General features: G+C 50.3%; 1 protein-coding gene across 9 annotated transcripts in view; it reads right to left on the bottom strand.

The window, feature by feature from the left end:
• ACAP3 (ArfGAP with coiled-coil, ankyrin repeat and PH domains 3) overlaps nucleotides 1–19,050 on the bottom strand; it is a 62,797-nt gene that overhangs the window by 18,253 nt on the left and 25,494 nt on the right. For 7 of the 9 annotated variants that reach the window (XM_071798342.1, XM_071798336.1, XM_071798338.1 and 4 more), the window contains exons 2-10: nucleotides 15,451–15,508; nucleotides 11,724–11,843; nucleotides 11,195–11,248; nucleotides 6,418–6,476; nucleotides 5,962–6,145; nucleotides 5,494–5,538; nucleotides 4,998–5,093; nucleotides 4,834–4,908; nucleotides 4,635–4,646 (exon numbers count right to left, since the gene is read on the bottom strand). In XM_071798342.1, coding sequence (XP_071654443.1) covers nucleotides 4,635–4,646; nucleotides 4,834–4,908; nucleotides 4,998–5,093; nucleotides 5,494–5,538; nucleotides 5,962–6,145; nucleotides 6,418–6,476; nucleotides 11,195–11,248; nucleotides 11,724–11,843; nucleotides 15,451–15,508 — 703 coding nt within the window. The remainder of the gene's footprint in view (nucleotides 1–4,634; nucleotides 4,647–4,833; nucleotides 4,909–4,997; nucleotides 5,094–5,493; nucleotides 5,539–5,961; nucleotides 6,146–6,417; nucleotides 6,477–11,194; nucleotides 11,249–11,723; nucleotides 11,844–15,450; nucleotides 15,509–19,050) is intronic. The other 2 variants (XM_071798345.1, XM_071798337.1) reach the window with 1 other exon arrangement.

Genomic DNA, 19,050 nt, shown 5'->3' with positions numbered 1-19,050 from the left:
TCGGTACGTTTGATGAGAATCTGCACTGTTTCATCATAAATAATGCAAACATCCGGAAATCCGGACTTTGTTCAAAACCCTTCCGAGCGCATCTTTAAAATGAGCGCTTAGCTGTGCCTCACTTTGTGGAAGAGGCAAAAACAAGAGGGGGAGTCTAAATATAATATCCCAATTTCTTCGGCTGTCCTTATATAATCGCGCAGTGTGAGAGTAAGGAGGATATAGCGGTGATGAGTGCGGGAGGAACAGATGGGCCACATGCGTCACTCGAGTAAATCCACTAAAAATCAGTGGAGTCGAGCCAGGTGTGAATTTAACCTCATTGAGACTATTTTACTACAACTTTCCACAAGCCGACCGGCTCCAGCAGAACAGCTGCGGACATGTGGAGTTTGTTCTGAAAGAACTCTGACCTGCACCAAGGGAAAATTAAACACATAACCACCAAGACTAAGACTACAGAGAACGAACCACGTGGATGTCCAAACGTAGAAACACATTGCTGGAAAGAATGGCTTGTGTTCGTATTCATTTGAAGGTGTTTCTCTTCCTTGTTCTCTCTTTGGTTAATGAAACAACCCCAGGCCAAATTCTGCTCATATTTCTGCTGGCGTAATTCCTGTATGAACAGAACTACAGCCAGGCAGCTGAGGGCAGAACAGCTCAACCAGAGCTGTATACATGAGATTATAACGCATTATTTTAATAAACTACCTTTTACCGAATCCTTCCCGGCATTGCAATGCACACAGAGTAGAAAAATCTGCTCTAAATAGGTTTGCGCTGATTTATTAGGTCCTCACTTAGCACCTCGTTGTCGCCGTGATGTGAAAAACTGTTTGACATGGAAAAGGTTTCTTGGATGGGGATGCGAACGGCTCTGGCTCCAAGTGCACGTGCAGCCACGGTTTGTGACAGCAGGGACGCGTCGGGTCATGCATGGGTGACACACATCGGACGTCTTCCAAAAACAGAAACCAGCTCAATGACACCAGCCCCGCTGTCCCCTCCCCTCCGAGTTCACATACGGGGCCGCCTGGGAACCCATTTTCCTTTAGAAATGCCACCGCCGTGGTTTCCATGGGCGCACGCGAATCCCGCTGAAGCAACAATGAAGTGACGCATTCCAAGAGGCACGTCCATCTGGATGTGAAAAGGGACGGTTTCAAACCAGCAAAGGGGAAGTAAAACCCAGCAAAGACTCATGAAAAACGAGCAAAAAAAATTAAGACCCCCAAAAACCAGCCCTGTTTGAAGGTCGTCGCATGGTCCACACCGTCAAAACTCCCCTGCCCATCTCCACACGGCGTGGACAGACCCTGCTTGCACTGCAGAGGCTGAACTCCTCCAATTCTTCCTGCGAAATGAGCATTTCAGGCAGAGAAAATGGCTGATAAACTTAAATAAACCTCCAGCTTCAGTGAACAGACTTAATATGAAACATGAAGGTGCCCCCGGATCAGCCTGGAGCCCCTAGGGGTGGGAGCCCAGGCAAGGAGCCCTGCCCAAGAGCATCCCCATGGAGATCTTGTTTATCGGGTCACTCCTGTCCCCAAGGGCACAGCACCCGGCTGGGACAGACAGAACCTTCCTCTAAAACACCCAGACTTCCTTACAATTATTTAAACTACGATGGCAGTGGCCCTCCCTGAGAAGCCATGGCGTTACTCCCTCAACGTGTAAATTCAACGTGGAAATAATGATACTTATCCTTTTCTGCACAATGTTTTCATTCTTACTGATGGAAAACTATCACAACGAGGCAACCATGACCAGTGAATCATTTCAGTCCAGCTGGTTTTAGATATTCAGAGAAATGTATCTCACTGCCAAACCTCCATGTTAGCTTATTTTCAATCAATACCATTCAGGATAAGCAACAGCACACGCGATACACGCCTTCCCTCCTAGAGGACAAAGGCTTTCGTCCAAAAGTGCCCTCTTAAGCAACCAGTGATGTTCAGTATTGGACAATAATATTATGTACACTCTAGCAACGTTATGTATACATCCATGTATTGAAAAGAATCCCTGGACGTGAGTTAAAAATCATATGTGACTAGTTTGGATATTTGAATCTAAAGAACGTAATTCAGAGGAATATTTGCATTCCCTAAAGATACACACACACCCCCTTCCGCACAAACACCGGTGCACGCACATTCTGTTCGCTTCTGGTGCCTGAATGTATGTCAAGCTTTCCTTTTCCTGGCTCTTTTTACCGCTGTGTATACACTGTGTACAGCCCCAGACCCTCCGAGGCAGATGGAGTTTGGAGGAGGACTCCCCCAGCCACACTCCGCTCTGAGCAGACAGCTTTCATTCAGTTCCGGCCAAATCCCACCTACAGACCTTTTGTTTCTTGCGTTTCCTAATGCCAAACGATGCCCTTGCTCTGCAGCTTGTCAGCAGATGATGCGCAGAGATCCGTGCCCTGCCCCAGAGCTTTTCCAACCCAGAAACAGCACCAAACGCAGCTGCTCTCCTGCACTAATAAAGCCGAGCTTGCTTTCGGGTCACATCAGCAAGCAAGGTCCTAAAGGTACAACCCTTGTTGCCCCCGAGGAAAAGCACCCTCTGAACTTTCTCCCCACGTCAACCCAACCCTGCGGGAGTTTCCTTACCAGGAGGTACTCGAGCCTGCCGAAAATCTTCATGCTGGTGCTGCAAGGGAAGGTTTTGCTGCTCCTGCCTAGAGAGCAGCTGTGTGTCCTCCCTCTCTAGAGCAGCATCTCTGCCGAGCACCGTGGGCTGGCGGGGAAGGAGGGATTTCTTCTTCAAGCCCTTTCTCCTTTACCCCTCCTACTCCTTTTTGGGAAGCTGCAAGCTCTGCCCTTGGCTCCTGTCAAAGCAAGGGGCACTAGGGAAGGAAGATCCACTGGCCCCTGGGGACCACCTGCTCCCCCCCTCCCTCCTCCTGCTCCTATTCAGAAGCAATCAGCTTAGAGCAAGGGCTAATTACCATACAGCTGTCAGGGAGGCACAGAAGGGAGCGGGAGAAACCAGGCAACAAAGTTGACAGGAGGATGCTCACCGAATGCCTCCCTGACCTTAACAGAGCCGGGCTTATCTGCCTTCAGCAGGGTTTGCGTCCCCCGGTTTCCCGGAGCAAAGCCGGGCTTTGGTGGGTAATTCCAGCCACAGAAATCGAGGTGTTGAAGCGCCATATGGCCCCTGGTTTGTTATCTACCAGCTGGAGTAAATGAGGCAGAGAGCTCTGCCTTGGCACTCTGTCCTCCCTTGCCGGGCAAACCAAGCACAATTCCCTCTCCCACTATTCCACACTGGGGAATAGATACGAGGCTGCAAATAATTGATTTTATATAGCCCTGCTGTTCCACTTCCAGAGACTTGTCAGTTTTGGTGCGGCAGAAGGATTCAGGAAGGTCAAGATCTTCAAGGTTTAAACATTACTATTTCCCTATTCATTTGGCATTGGAAAACAAACCTCTAGGCCTGTGTGTTCCGGTGTTATATTCCCCAAAATTTTTCTCCAGCTTACACTAAGTCTCTGTGCATCCACCTGAAGTGACTGAGCACATAGAAACATCCGAACCCATTGCATGTGCACTCGACACAGCCCGAAGAAAAGCCGCCGCAGCCTTGGCGCTGATGCTCTCTTCTCTCTTCGCACAACAGGAGGATAACTCCATTTTTATGAGGGGCAATAAACATTTGAGACTCTTCCTTTCCTCTTGCTGACTTTATTGAAACTCTTTTTGTACCAGTGAGAGTTATTTTCAAGAGATCGGAGGGTATTCTGCGCTCAGCATGAAGACGTTATTACATATGTCCTGTGCTCCCTTGCTCCGTGGCAAAGGGAGGAGCAGCACTGACTCAGAGCAGCTGAATAACAGTCAAATAACATTTCCAAGCAGGAAGCTTTAAATCATAAATTGCAGCAGGGATGTTCAGCTCTCTTACAAGCGTATGCACACAGAGAGCCACAGCTCTATGCATATGTGTCCTGATGAAGAGTAATTGCTCTTTCTCCCTCTTGGAACCTGCCCTCCTCTTCACTCCCTGAGAGTCCACTGAGCAAAGCCACGTAAAGAGATTTAACTGAGATGCACTAAAGGGAGATTTGCCATGTTCCCTGGAATGAAGTCATCACTCCAGCAGGGTCCCGGGGGAACCGAGAGCTCACAAATGGATTCCCCCTCCCTCCGAACACTTAACCCAAGGCAGCACATGCACAGGGAGTGTCTGTCATTAGCTTTCCAATCTGGTTACGTCTCCATTTCATGGGTTATGGCATTTTTGAGAGAGGAAACAACGGCCACTTAAAGATTCCTCCTGGTGAGCAGTATTGATCCAGATACAGACTCCTTAGTGATTCCTACTCATTAACAGCTATTTCTATATGAAACCCCCTCGTACTGTGCCCAAAGCGCGTGTTGAAAGTCCTCCAAGCAGAGGGAATCAAAATCTTATTTTAGCACAACTTTGGTGAGGATGAAACCAAACTCACTTGAAACTGGGCTTTAAAATGGCATCGCCAGTGTTCAGGTTACAGCACTAATGCGATGGGAAGGTTTCTTTGTTTTGCTTTCAAAGGCAGGGCTTAGTAAATATCAGCAAAATGCTGATTTGGAGAAAGGAAGATGTCAGAAGAAATACGTGTGGGTACTCACCTGCAGGAGGGTCTGCAGGGGCAGGTCAGCAATCCGTGAACAGAAGGAAAAGGAAAATAAAATGAAATTAGTTGATGTTCCTTTCAACCCAAACTATTCCAGAATTCTACGATCAGATGGCAGCTGCCATTGTGATCCAGACAGCAGCACTGATGGAGAGAAGCGATGCTCTGCACCAAGCTGCAGCGCCAGGACTCACCCTTTGCTGGATCATGGCGTGTTTGTGCTCCATCTCCCTCTTCTCCACCGCTGAATCGATCACCAGCTGGTCCAGCTAAAGGCAGGGAGGAGAACACCGGGTACCAAAGTCAGGAAGGAGGTTTCTGAGGCAGGTTGAGGCAACCAAACCCCGTGTCCCCTCACCTCTGTGGCTAGTTTCTTCATGTAGGGATCCAGTTCGTGGAGAAGGCTGTAGCCCTGCTGGAAAAAGGTGTACTGGGCGTGCATGAAGGACAGCATCTGCGGAGGGAAACGACAGCAAGGTCACAACAAGCTCTGTGACAAAGCAAAAAGTCCTTATCCCTTAGTACCTACAAAGAAGTCTCTTCGAGGTCTAACCCTTTCCCTTCATAGAGCAACTGATCCATCAGATGCATGTCCCTCTTCTCCTCTAACAAATCCTTCCACGCTGCCACGTAACCCATTATGAGCACAAAGCAGCATCCTTCACCCCTCAAAGTCCCCTCCAGCTCCAGCCTGTGGATTATCTCACTGGTCCTTTATTCTCCCCTCTCGTTCGCATACCCAGACAGAATCGCCAGGGCAGACCGAGAAGTGGGTTTGTCTGCCCATGCAGCCTGCAATGGAGAGGGCTGCATTTCATTCAATCACCAAAAACCAGAAAACAGAGAGCCCTTACCGCATCCAGGATCTCAAACTTCTTCTTGGCCTGCAGGACGTTGATCTGTGAAGGGATCAAGACAAGACTCTCAGCATCAGCAGCATTAAGTGGTCTGGCACAGCGATTAAGCATCAACTTGCTGCAGTAGCCCTAGCAGCAAAGCACAAACTATTCACGGGCAGTTCCAGAAAGTGTGTTTCTGAAAAGGCTGGTGAGACCCAAGTGCAACAGAAAGGGAAACACGTTCTGCAAGATTTGAAAGGTGCAATAGATCCACCAAGCAGGGTCTGTGTCTGTACAGGCTGGAGAGAACATGTCCAATGGATCAGCACTCCAGCAGCCTTCTAAATGTAGCTGTAAGACCCTACTTGCCCCCTCTCATCCCTCAACTTCTTCATTCCCCAGAGCAGATTATTCAGCACTTTGTGGGTGATGTTTTGCTCTATAGTGGGAGACACAGTCAGAGCTGGGGGCACAGACACCAACCTGTAACACGTAGTCCAGCGCCAGGTGCCGGAAACACTTTCTGGTGATGGTCAAGGTGCCCGTTGCCTCCTCCACTTCGTGTGGCTTGTGCCGCGGCGCCTGGGCGTTCTTCACCAGCGAGATCTCCATGTCCTCTCGCACCTTGTCAAACTGCTTCTTGGTTTCCTTGAACTTCCGGACGTCACTGGAACACAAAGAGGATGAGATGATGGGAACTGTCATTACAAAGCAGCCAGAATAGTGGTGATACCAGCAGAGCAGGGACACTGTGATCACTCATTTATTAACATTTGCTTTTGGAAATACATCATCCACAATATGAACTTCTGAAGTTTCATTTACATCTAGAGACACGAGCAGTTGTGTGGAGGTTGCGGTTCTGTTTCCAGTGCACAGAGGGCAGGTGCGATGGAAGCTCAAGAAGCTGAAGACCAAAGTGAGAAGACAAGTACTCACTCTTTCACAAAATTGTGCAGCTGCTGCCGGACGGACCTCTGGGCCTGGTCAAACAGGATCTGAAAGAAAAGACAACAAAATCAAATATTTTTGCAACGTGGAAACACTGAGGTGTCAGAAGATCCATGAGTGCTCTCCAGGACCTTCAGTGTGAGGGACTCAGCAGCTCCAGGGCTTGGTGGTGTCCATTACTTGATGGCTGTCATAATGGATAATAAGTTCTTTCCTGCAGCTGCAGCGCTCCCTATGAATGCAGAATTTGGGCGCTGCAGGTTCCATAGCCTGTGCCAGGGCTCCGAATGTCACAGAGAGACCTGTCCCACCCACAGACCTTCAGGAGAGGAGGGTTTGCAGGAGTCGCCTTTATAGACCCCACTTGGTCTGGAATTTCTCATTTTGCCAGAGGAGGGCACTGTCACCTCAGGAGATGGGAACAACTGCTGAGGGTCCATCACAGCCAGACACAAGCTCATGAACACGGCGAGAGGTCCAAACATATGGTGGAAAGAGCCTTAGTTCCTACACGTCTTTTACGTTTTACTCACCAAAAAAAATGGTCCCAAGCTCATCAGTCTACACCCTATCTCCCGACTTTTTCCAAGAGGCAGGAACAGTCACCTTAGAGCATTTACAACGCAAAAGGGCCAGCGTTGCCCAAAGCAGCAGCTTTTTGTGAGGAGGTGGTGGCTTAGCCTGGTCTGGCTGCCAGGTGCCCACCGAGCTGCTCTCACCGCGGAGAAAATGAGATTAAAAAGCTCCTGTGTTGAGATACGCCCAGGGAGGTCACTCACCAGCTACCACCACCAGCAAAACAGACTTCACTTGGGTAAGACCCATTTAATTCATTGCCAATTAAAAATGGAGGATAGCGACATACAGGAACAGAACTGAAGCGCGACGCGCGTTCCCAGCCTGAGCCGTGTGCCACCCGTGACACCAAGATCTCGCCAGGTGCTGCAGAGATCTGACAAGCGACACCCACTCCGAGGTGGTCACCGAGCCTCAACCTTCTCATGCCCCATAGTAAACCTACCAGAAAAACCACTCTGGTTTGCTCCTGACGCCTCCTCCCCGTGCCAGGAGACGCCTGCAGACACAGATGTCCTCCCTGCCCAACACCTCCCACGAGGAGATGAGCAAAGTCACGCTTCTGACACCCCACAGGTGCAGAACGCAAGGCGCCCTGTGCAGGAGCAGCAGCGTTGGCTGCAGAGCCCCTAACGCGTTTATCATGTGCGTCGCTGCAGCCAAGGACAAAGCAAGAAACACGCCAGGACCAGCTGAGCACAAACGGCCTCTAAACACCAACAGATGCAAAGCAAAGGGGGAAAGAAAGCAAACCCCAAGACCACCCAAGCTTTGTGTTTTTACCAATGTAAATTATTTACTGCTCTTGGCATCCGCTCGCTCTCTCCAAGAGGCATTGGGCTAAAGCTTTTCCCATGGAGCAGCTTCCCCAAGTGATGTTCGGGCACGGCCAACGCTTCCCTCCGCTCACGGGACCGCGCAGGGATGGGCAAGCAGCAGGAAAACCACCTGGTCCCCCCCGGCACCTGCGGCTGGGAAGCTTCCATCACTGGTTTCCACCAGGATGATGCATTTGCTGAGGATCAGGGAAAGGAAAAGACAGTGTTGTGTCGTACGCACAACTGCAGACAAGTGCTCTGGGGCACTCCAAGGAAGAATGGATTCCAGGGTACAGAAAAATCCATCATCACTGGATATCAGGTAATTAATACGCTTTTCCTGCCAGCAGCATCTCTGCTGAGAAGCATCCTGTGCTACCAGCGCTACTTTTATTGCTTCTTCATTAATTCTGCCAGGCAAGATCCCCAAGTGGGTCCATCCATTCAATTTTCAACACAAAATAAATAGAGCTTTAAGTGCTAGAGCTTCAAATGTAAAATCATCCCTTGGCTTTTCCTCCTTTCCCAGACATACTTGGAACAAATCATTTGTTTTAAGATTTTTCCAGGCCAAATATCACCCCACCCTTTCTCTCGGCTTCCACCAGGACACAAGAAGTCCAGCCCATGACTCACACACATCTGTGCCTGAGGAGGGTCAGCAAGAAAGGAGCTCACACGGCTCACCCGACAGCAGCAAAAGGCCAGATCCTACAATTCCCTTTCCCAGCACGGACTTCCGAGGAAACAGGACAAATCCAAACCTGCGTTTGACACGCGGCTTAGGCATTTCATGCCCCCAATTCCCTCCTCCTTGCCCCCGGACTCCAGCTCTACCCTCCGTCCGCGACATCTGCCGTCTGCCTCCCTGACTCATCACAGCCTGGGTGGCTTTTCCTCTCGTCAGCGGGAAACGCTCCCCGGCTTGCTCAGCATGGCTAAATCTCCCCTGCAAGCTGCTGCTGCTGCTGCTGCTGCTGGAGGATCCCAGTGACGCAGCCGCGCTGATTTATGGCAGCCGGGAACGCTCAGGACTTAATGAAGCTCAACACAGCGCTGTCTGGAGCAGTGCTGATGAGAGCCTAATTCCAAACACTGCATAAAGCCAATAGCCCGTAATTATCGGGTACCACTCTAGAACTGGCGGCAGCTTTATGCTCCTTTATCTGCGGGAATAGCTTGTTATGCTCATGCACTTAATTACATTGATCAGATTCTATAGAAAGAAGTTGTTTTCTTACATAAAATGGTCTGGCGGATCGCTACGCCCTTCAGCTCGTTTTAGGGAGGGTGGTAAGGAGGTGTGAAGCGGGGAGGCAAGCGCAGGTCTGGGAGCTGCCAGCACAGCATCTCTGCAGACAAGCACAGAAGAGCTTGGCAAGCCGCACTCAGACTTTATCCACTCCAGCGTGGCTCGGCGAGGAGAAGAGATCGCAGGGGACGCCCCGGAGCAAAATCCCAGCTCATGCCACTCAGGCTCATGTGAAAGGACACGGGTGAGCGTTGAGGGAAGGACGCTGCAAGGCGCCAGCATCCCCGCCTGCCACCCGCTGCTCACACAGCCGGCTGGAAACGCGGTCCCTGCCACCGATCACGGATGGTGCACGTGGAACCTCATCCGACGGGGCGATGGGACCCAGCATCCTGCAGCTCTGCCCGCGCCGCAAAGGCTCAGAGAACAGCAGCGGTGCCTCCAGAGGTCAGCATCATAGCATCGGTCAGGAGCTCTTTTTCCAACCACTGAGCATCCGTTTCTGAAGGGAACATCCTAGGAAGCCAGTTTCCCAAGATGTTGCTCATCTTCTACATTCAAGCGGGTTTTAAGCTTGGATTCTGCTGATCTAGGACATCTCCAGGCCCAGGGCTCTAGCAATAAAACTACAGAACAAGCTTTTCCAACCCTTTTTTTTGGACTATTTCCCCTTCTTTTTAACTTGTTCCAGTTGTACATACTGTCCTGGCTACACTCCTAGAGTGAGCACTGACAACTGCTTCATAGCTGAGATCCTCGGACGTGGACAAGCCAAGATACACATCCACACACACGCACACAAAGGAGACAGAGGAAGGCACTAAAAATAACTCCATTAATTGAACAGCCATCCGAGAGGGCTCAAATGCCGCAGTCATCATTCCACAGCCATTTCCCAGCGAGGGACTCACGCTGCTGGGCACCAGGGGAGGAGGATGCTCTCCAAAGGCCGAGGGGAGGGAGCATTTAAGCACATTTTTCCCTTGTCCCTGCAATTGGTGGTAGGGAAATGCTGTTTTTCACAAGCCCTGAGTCACAGGCAGCGGGAGCTCAGCCCTGTGAACAGGGTGGGGTGGCTGGGAAGGGCTGGACCACATCAGCTGGGGATGTGACAGCTCTGGGAAGGGTCCTCCTGCTTTCTGAGCTGGCCGAGGCGAGCGCAGTCCCAGAGGTGCCACTTCTGGCAGCGAGCGGGGATGCAGGGGAAGCCGCACAGCTGGCGCAGCGGCGCTTGCAGACGGAATTGTGCAATTCCAGAGGTTTCTGGCCGGGGCTGCTCCCTCGCGGCTGGGCTGCACGTACTCCCCAGCATTGGTTTTCAGAGGGAATTTGAGCAGCATCGGAAAAACCAGGGTTGGATTTTCTCTGCTTGACTCAAACACACCTTTTCTCTGCTGCTCACGCTGGTTCGTTCACTCTCTCTCCACCAACACTGCTTACAGGTGTTTACTGTCCCCAAACACTAACAGTCCCAGGAGAGCTGCGTGTGCACAACCTCTTTTCCTTGTCATTTTTTTCACTAGGAAACAGTCTCCCTACCTGCTTCATGAAATAATTAAATGGACTCGATGCAGCTTCTTCTGCAGCTGCACGTGGTTAACCCGCATCCCAAAAGCGAGCATCGTGCCTAATGTATTTTGACAGGGGCATCGTGGTATAAAAGTGGGTCAGTCCAGTGCTGACACCCTGAAGCTTCCTTCACTTCAAAACACTTGTGCTTTAAGCTCCCACTGAGTTACAGATTTAAAATTGCGAGTCTGGCATGAAGCACCTTCCTCTTGTACAAGGTTTGCAGGTGCCATGGTTGGGTGTTAGGGATGGAGAAAGGCCAGATTCTAACTCCTAGGGCTCTGTTAGCAAGATACAGTAGCATTAATATGTCCCGTGATACCCTTAAACATAGAGCTACACACAACCCGTGGAGTTTGCTCCCAGTGTGATCCATTCACAGATCTGCTGGTCTCCTCATGTCACCAATTTGAACGCCAGGCTTCAGAGCGTATTCCTTTCACAGACCCCACCTTTGTGCAGTGTCAAGTAAGCCAAACACCATCAGTCAGCGCCTTGAGAAAGACGTTGCCATCCGCCCCCAGAAAGACAAGAGGAAGCGGCATCTTACCATGTGATAGTTGATCATTTCCTGCAGACTGTCTCCAAATTTGTCCAGGCACTCCTGCAAAACAAGGTGAAGAGAACAGGTGGTGAATAGAGGCAGCGCTCTTCCTTCCCAGGGGTTCAACATCTGCGACAGACCCTCATGAAGCCACCAAAAAGCCACCCTACGTTTCAAAAATATCTGACATTGAAGCCACAGGCTCCCTGCCCTTTCCAGTTCAGTGCTAAAATCCACATCAGCATTCGCCTGTGTAGGCTGGTTACCTGTGTTTCCTAAATAACTGATGCTTACTGACCTAGATTCCAACCACCTTGCCAGCACTGTGGCTTCTTAAAAGTCCAGTTCTCTCTGCAAATAATGAATCTCGCTCTGACTTTCAGCATCGCATTATCAGATGGTTTCCAAAAATAAAATCTCACACTAAATGGCTGCCTAAACTGTATTGGGTAATATGGTCCATTCACAGCATCAGCAAACTTAACACTCCCCAGCCCTCGCTGTGTCCCTTCCTCCATCCCGGGGGGTGACTTACCGAAATCATCTCATCCTTCTTGCATTGCTGCGACAAGTCCCGGACCCCGCTGACGAAGTGCTTGTTGGTGGTGATGTAGGCTTTGCCCGCTTCGATCATCCCGCTGCATAGCTTCACCAGCTGCGCGAGGAGAGCGGGGTGAGCGCCTGGATTTCACCTGTGCCAGCACCGCGACCTTCACAACGCGGTGCCGTCCACCTTCCCGGTGCGGATGCACCGGCAACCCCGACCGCATGTGGCAGAAGCGGGGATGCTGGTGGCATTTTGCTTGTCCCTTAAGAATAATAATTTCTGGCTGTCCCCTGAGGACAGATCACAGTATGACAGTATGTTTGGGATTGGAAGGGAGCTGGAAAGCTCATCCAGTGCAATCCCCCCATGGAGCAGGAACACCCAGCTGAGGTTCCACAGGAAGGTGTCCAGGCGGGTTTGAATGTCTGCAGAGAAGGAGACTCCACAACCTCCCTGGGCAGCCTGGGCCAGGCTCTGACACCCTCACTGAGAAGAAGTTTCTTCTCAAATTTAAGTGGAACCTCTTGTGTTCCAGTTTGAACCCATTACCCCTTGTCCTATCATTGTTTGCCACCGAGAAGAGCCTGGCTCAATCCTCATGGCACTCACCTTTTATGTACTTATAGACATTAATAAGGTCACCCCTCAGTCTCCTCTTCTCCAAACTAAACAGCCCCAGCTCCCTCAGCCTTTCCTCACACGGGAGATGCTCCACTCCCTTCAGCATCTTGGTGGCTGCGCTGGACTCTCTGCAGCAGTTCCCTGTCCTTCTGGAACTGAGGGGCCACAACTGGACACAATATTCCAGGTGTGGTCTCCCCAGGGCAGAGCAGAGGGGCAGGAGAACCTCTCTGACCTACTGACCACCCCCTTCTAACCCAGCCCAGGTACCATTGGCCTTCCTGGCCACAAGGGCCCAGTGCTAGCTGATGAATCAGGGCAGCCCATTTTTTATTTTTTCCATTTTTTTTCCCTCTGTCCTGAAGTATCAGGGCTGCAATAAAAGGAACCTGATCACACAGATTGATGGGGGAGGTAAAACTCCTGTGTGCCGGCTGGAATGTCTATCTCTGCCGGGAATGTGCTGCTCTCCGGGACTGCCGAGGCTCTGAGCCCAGCTCTGTGCTCGTGCAGACTTGTATTGCTCTTACCTTGGACTAAAGGGGAGCCAGAATTCAGCAGCCGCATGTTTTTGTATCATATTTTCCTTAAAGCAGCTGACAAGGGCTGCTTAAGCCATGTCTGCTGTGTGCAGCCCGTGAAAATCCATGTTCCCTCGCACGCAGGTTAAACCATCGCGATTGCACATAACTATGAATCAACTCCCACAGCTCTGCAGCCCAAGGAAACTTTGCTGGTGCATGCGAGGGAGCACAGCATCTATCTCTGGGGTGTCTGCGGCTCTGAACAGTCTGATGGACCTGGACAGAGCTTTGTTCCGAGAAACATTAACAACTTCAAGCCACCTACATGTGCTCCGATTCCCATCACCGGCCTTGGTGACGTTACCTGGAACTTGCAGCAAAACGGGGCGGCTTCCTCGCTTGGGAATTCATTTGCTGCAGCACAGGCACACATCTCCAGACACCTTTATTCACTTCTGATCATTTCACAGCTGCAGGGAACATTCCCAGACTTCCAAGCCACAGAAAACTGCCTTAGCATGCCTGGAACTGGGAGCATTATCTTTGCCAGCACTGCTGGCCATTGGCCTATCTCCTTTCAGCCAAAGCTCCTTGTAGAAGGTTATGTTAAACAACTTAAGATAAGTCCATAAACCAAAAGCCCAAGAGTAATGTTTGGCCACTGAGCACCGTTTTTAAACCGGTTGTTTTTTTAAATCATTGCTGTTCTAGGCTTTTTGACCAAGTGAAAAACTTTAGCTGCCGATAACAAACAAGACTTGGAAACGCAGTTTTCCATTCTCAAAATCCAGGAGTTTTTCTAGGGATATGAATCTTACTAATGAAAAATGGCATTAGGAATCTTTCCTGGTCAACCAGCCTCACCTACGTGCTGGGAATGGGCAGCTCTCCAGTTTGGGTTGATGCCGAAGCCCCATTGACACACGGTCCATGGGTTTGGGGATGGTGCTTGTTCTATTTATGCAGCCACAAGGCTTTGGGGTCTAATCTATACGCATATTGCAGAACCAGCTTCCTTGCCTCTGTCTGCTGTTGTGTAAAAATATATCTGAATGTATAAATGTATATATAGCCACATGTGGTATATCTGTGTATATGGAGTATGTACAGTCTTTGCTCTTTCACACCCAGATCCTCCCCTGTCCGTGCGATTTGACAGATCAGCATTGGATTCTAGCTGACTTGTACTATCCCATCCAAGCCCGGAGGAAAAAGAAAAGCAAACAGATGCAGTTCCTGTGACATCTGGAGCCCAGGCACACACTCGGGGTTTGGACAGATCCTCTGGAAAGGAAACCCAGCCTATTCTGCAACGTGGCGGTTTCTAGCGCAGTCCGTGCAAACACCCGTGGCCAGGGCTGTGTTACAAGTGCCTGAGTCCATCCAGCCCCAAGGGCAGCGAGACGGAGCAGGGGACAGAATGGAAGAAATCTCTGTGAAACAGCAATCGAGCCCAAATGGATTTGAGCTCCTTTGCGTGAAGACTGCAGTGAAACAATAGTCTCGTGCAACAGAGCACTGAAAAATAAGAAGCCGAGATTCCTGAACAACTCTTGCACTTCCAAGCCGTTCTCCTGGCTCCAGGATTGCTCCGACACACCGAGTCGTGTAACCACAGAGCGCACTGGCAGAATCAGAGCGAGTTTCACTCCGTTTTTCAGCTTTAGAGCCTTAGCTTGGAGGAAAACAGATAACCTAAATCCCTCTCCAGCTTTCGCCAGACCCGTTAGCTTGTGTAGATAACTATTTCAAGCAGCTTGACGAGGAAATAGGTTTTATAGGCCACAGCTTTGCCTAGGGCTTGTGACTTCAACAAAGCCCGTTCCTCCATCAGACGCGGGAGTTTCATCCCTTGCGAGCTTTGGGAAACCTCGCAGAGAAAAAGCCAATGGCTCTTCCAGCTCTTCTCCTTCATTTCTCTTTGTTCTCGTTTAGAAACAACTTCGCTGATGCCTCAGACATCAGGAGGAGTGGAGGTGGAAGAGCCACCTTCCATCATGAAGCTTCTGACTTAGACTCGAGCTACCAACTGGACGTAAAGAATCACGGCAATAAACACAAACTGGCCAAGCTGGTGCCTGCGAGGGTATTTCCAGTGTAGATTACAGCTGTGGCGCACAGCTGGGCTGAACATCAGGCAGCGGCCACCAGCATCAATATGGTCCCTTGGGCACCTGCAAGTGTCTCCTGGGGACCCTGAGCTGACACGGTGGTGGCCAAGCTGTGCAGCTCAACATGACAAGCAAGATAGAGAACAGGGGAAGGGGACAGCACCAAAATAACTTTTCACAGCAGGAAGAGCAGCGTCGGTCCCTGAGACCCGGGACCAGAACAAGGTCATCATGCAGCATGAGGAGCCCAAGTCTGGATCTCCTGTCCCCTGGCAGTCACACAGGAGCCCTGATGGGCACCTGTCAGTAGAGGGAGACATGGTCCTGTTGACGAGCCCCGTGTTTCATACATTATTTTTCTGATGGGTTCATTTTCAGAGGAGGTTGGCGGGGTCATATTCCAAAGCAGAAACTCATCAGTCCCTCTTCAAACCATCACGCTAAGCTGCCCCGTCTTACCTTGTCGAGCTTTGCTTCTATCTCCACAACATCTGTTTCCACTTCATCAATGGTCGCCCTGCAATGACAACAGCAAAAAGAAGTAATTAATGCACTGCTTGTGATGATTGGGGAAGAAGCCGGGAAGTCCCAGATGAGTAAAGATCAGAGGGACCAAGGTACGAGTGCTGGTGGTGATCAGAGGGATTCATCCTTCCCACTCCCACTCCTACGTAAGCTCAGGACTTAATCACTTGAGAGAAGGATCACACCTCATCAGGAATGAATTGCACAGGGCTGGGAAAAGAGATGGAGACTATCCTGCCTTCTCTAAGTGTCAAAATTTGGGTGTGCTGTGGTACTAACACACAGAACAATCACTTAGTGGCCTTGTTCTGATTCTGCATGCAATGTTGTTAATTGGTAGTAACGCTAAGTGGAACAGAAATAACCATTGTTACACCTCAGCAATCCATTCACATCAGGCACAGTGCCTCCAAAACCCATTTTATAGCCTAATAACTGTGCCCAAAGCGCAGCCACATGGCAAATGACGTCCTTTGAACCTCAAGCAGAAAGACATCTTGGTCCTTTTGTCATTGAACCCCATAAGTCTCTTTCACACACGCGGGGCTTTGCTTGCATACGGATAAATCTGCTCGGCGATTATCGGATCTGTTTTCTTTCCACGTCACCGGACAGATGTGGCAGTCGGAGGCTGTCAGAATCCAGCTGCAAAGGTCACCGGGCCTCCCTCGCAAAGCGGAATATTAACGTGACATCAGCCGTGTGCAAGCGGCATTCCCAGCCCCGGCCGTTGGAATGAAATGACACTGTTTGAGCCCCGAGCCCAGCAGCCAGCGCTGTAAACCTGAGAGCATTCCCGTGCAGAGCTGTATGACGGGGAAAGCTGTTTCTTTAACCACACACCTGGAGATGCGGTAAGCCAGGGGTAAGCAACCCAAATTTCACCGCGAGGAGCTCCTTAAGTTTGTGGGCTCGTAATTTAAAAGGTTGGTTCCTAAAACACACACTGAGGCTTTAAAAAATCCAGCACTGAACACGAGCCAGCTGAAGGAGGAGAGACATGACCTAGAGACACAGGAATCAACACTGATACCTCAGCAAAAGGAGAGGACACTCACAACTCAAATTTAAGAAGAAAGCCCAAAAGGTGGGGTCTAAATCTATATTTCTGCCACCAGCGCGGTACTTGTATGTACGTTATGGCCACCTTCAGCACAAACACGAGCATTTCAAAGCTTTGCAATAGTCTCAGCGCTCCTCACAAGCTTCAAAAGCGTCAACCTGCACGTACTGGGGAAAGATGTAAAGACTTAAGATTCAGCGGATTCTCCCAGCCCTCCGGAAACCCAGGCAGGAATGGAAACTCCTTCACCCCCACATCAGCCGGACTGAAAATGAAATCCCAGTGACTCATTCTGAAAGTACAACCCCCCCACCGTGCCCAGGGCTCTGGCCACCATCGATCTGCTACCGGCTCTTTGAAAACACAGCCAAAATATAAGCTTCTTTCTCTCTAATAATGCGGTGCTCAAGCTTTACTGCACCGCATACGGCTGCCCTATAGGAATGGCAGCCCGGCTGTGCCGGGGGCAAAGCTTTTGCAAGAAGAGGAATAATTAAAGAGCTTCTTTTAGGCAAACTTTTTTTTCTTGCAGCTATTTTCGTTCTCCGGGTTTGGAAGTCGTGTGCCTTCATGCATTGCACTCTTACTGCCAGATTCAATTTTTCCACTTGGTTTCTTCGTGCTCCTGATAGCCGGACATAATAACCAGCTAAAAAAAGAGAGCTGGGATTTCTGGGGATGCTTTTCTTTTCAGGAAAGCGACAGCAGCCCTTGCTAAACCTGCAGACGCCAGCGGCTGCCGTAGCAAGGCGGTCAAGCTCCCAATTTCCTGCCAGGAGGTGGAGAGAGCATCTATAATTTACTCCCCATTTTTATCACAACCTAAGAAAAGGCGCTGATATATTTGGACTCTGTGTGGAGGACGAAGACATTTTGGGTCTGGTATCCACTCGGGTATGAATATAAGCGACCGTGGCTAGGAGAGCATGAAACTTGAGCTTTCTATGTGGTGTACAGACTTGATATAAAAAGGTTCCAAGCGTGTGGTTTCAAGGACAGCGATCTCAGGGGCCTGTTCAGTTCCAGGACTGTAATGGAGTTCCAGCTTCACTGCAGGAAGCAAAGGTGAAGGTTTTTCCATCCTTTCCATTGCAAACCAGGTGGTGATGAGCTAAAAGCCATGTGAGATCCCTCTTGTCAGGCCCTGCTTCACACAGCCAGGACAGAACCACTATGTGCTCCAGAGAGGGAGAAAGCTTTGGGAAAAGAGATTATACCAGATTCCTTAACACCTGATTTCCCATCCTTCAAGGGTACAACATGCCTAAGTCTTTTGGGGTTCAAAATGTCCTTATGCTGCCCAGTGATGCAGTTGCAGAGCCCACGGATCACGCTTCCCCGGAGAAACACCAGGTTTCAGTGCAACTACTTACAAACACTGGGCTCAATTCTCCACCAATGTTATTCCCAAATTTAAATCCTCCCACTGTTCCACCAGCGCGTCGCAGATAAAAGGCAAAACTCTTGCAGTTACACAAGCAAGCCGAGAACCTGGACTAACTCCATGGGGATGAGTAATGCCACCCCAGCACCTCCGCCGCTCCATCCCACCGGGATACGGGAGCGCAATGAACAGGCAGATATGATCCCTATGGAATCTATATGCTTGCCATGCGCACAGCTCTTGCGATTTCTGTCGCCAACAGAAACCCGCGGGCAGAGGCAGCAGATGTGGTGGGTGCATGGGGAGGATGCTGGAGGCATCTGGCTGGGAAACCAAGTGCTTCTGACAGGAGGGAATTGAATCCCATCACCCAAAAACGCAACGTCCCGATCGCTGGGCAGCGAAAAGCCGTGTAGCGATGTCCTGGCTGGGTGCCCTTCGCGCTTCCTGGTGCTGTGCTTTTCCTGCTAATGCTTTTCCAGGCCTTGGGCTATTTCTGCCATGAGGGGAGAGAAAACAATCCACAATCTGCTGGTTGAGCTCATCTGCTCGGCGTGCAGCGCAAAGCAGAGCCCTTCCAACTGGAGACACCAGGCTTGAACTTCCTTGCTCAGAGAGAGATCAGCAATTCCCAAGAGTCCAGAGGGTTTTGCATTGTCAATTTTCCTTTGTCCTTTAAAGAAGCCATTCAGAAGCATGGTTTGTATGTGACAAAAATCTTCCCAGAAGCACTTTTACATCCCATGGGGACAGGAATAATAAGCTACACTGCTGCCAGAGAACAGGGTCTATAGCAAGAACACATCTGCCTTCCCCTTCACTGTCCTGGCTACCAAACGCCCATCAGATGGGCCCAGCCAAGCACCAAGAGAATCATCACCCGCATCTCCAAAGGGATCAAGGCAAGAAAGCGCCTCTGACAAACGGATGCAGAAATCACATCGCTGGCATCACTCCGAGCTCAGGATGAATGTCACTGTGTGGGCGCCCAGAAATACGGTTCGTAAGCTGTGCCTGGGGCGCAGTTAGAAGGACAGAGCTGGCAGAGGAGGACGGACAAAACCAGAGGGGCAATGACATCCTGACC

This window comes from Patagioenas fasciata, chromosome 23, assembly GCF_037038585.1.
Source record: "Patagioenas fasciata isolate bPatFas1 chromosome 23, bPatFas1.hap1, whole genome shotgun sequence".
In the NCBI taxonomy this organism is placed as follows: domain Eukaryota; kingdom Metazoa; phylum Chordata; class Aves; order Columbiformes; family Columbidae; genus Patagioenas; species Patagioenas fasciata.
Note: the sequence above shows the minus strand (reverse complement) of the source record. Positions and strands in the feature narration are given on the sequence as shown.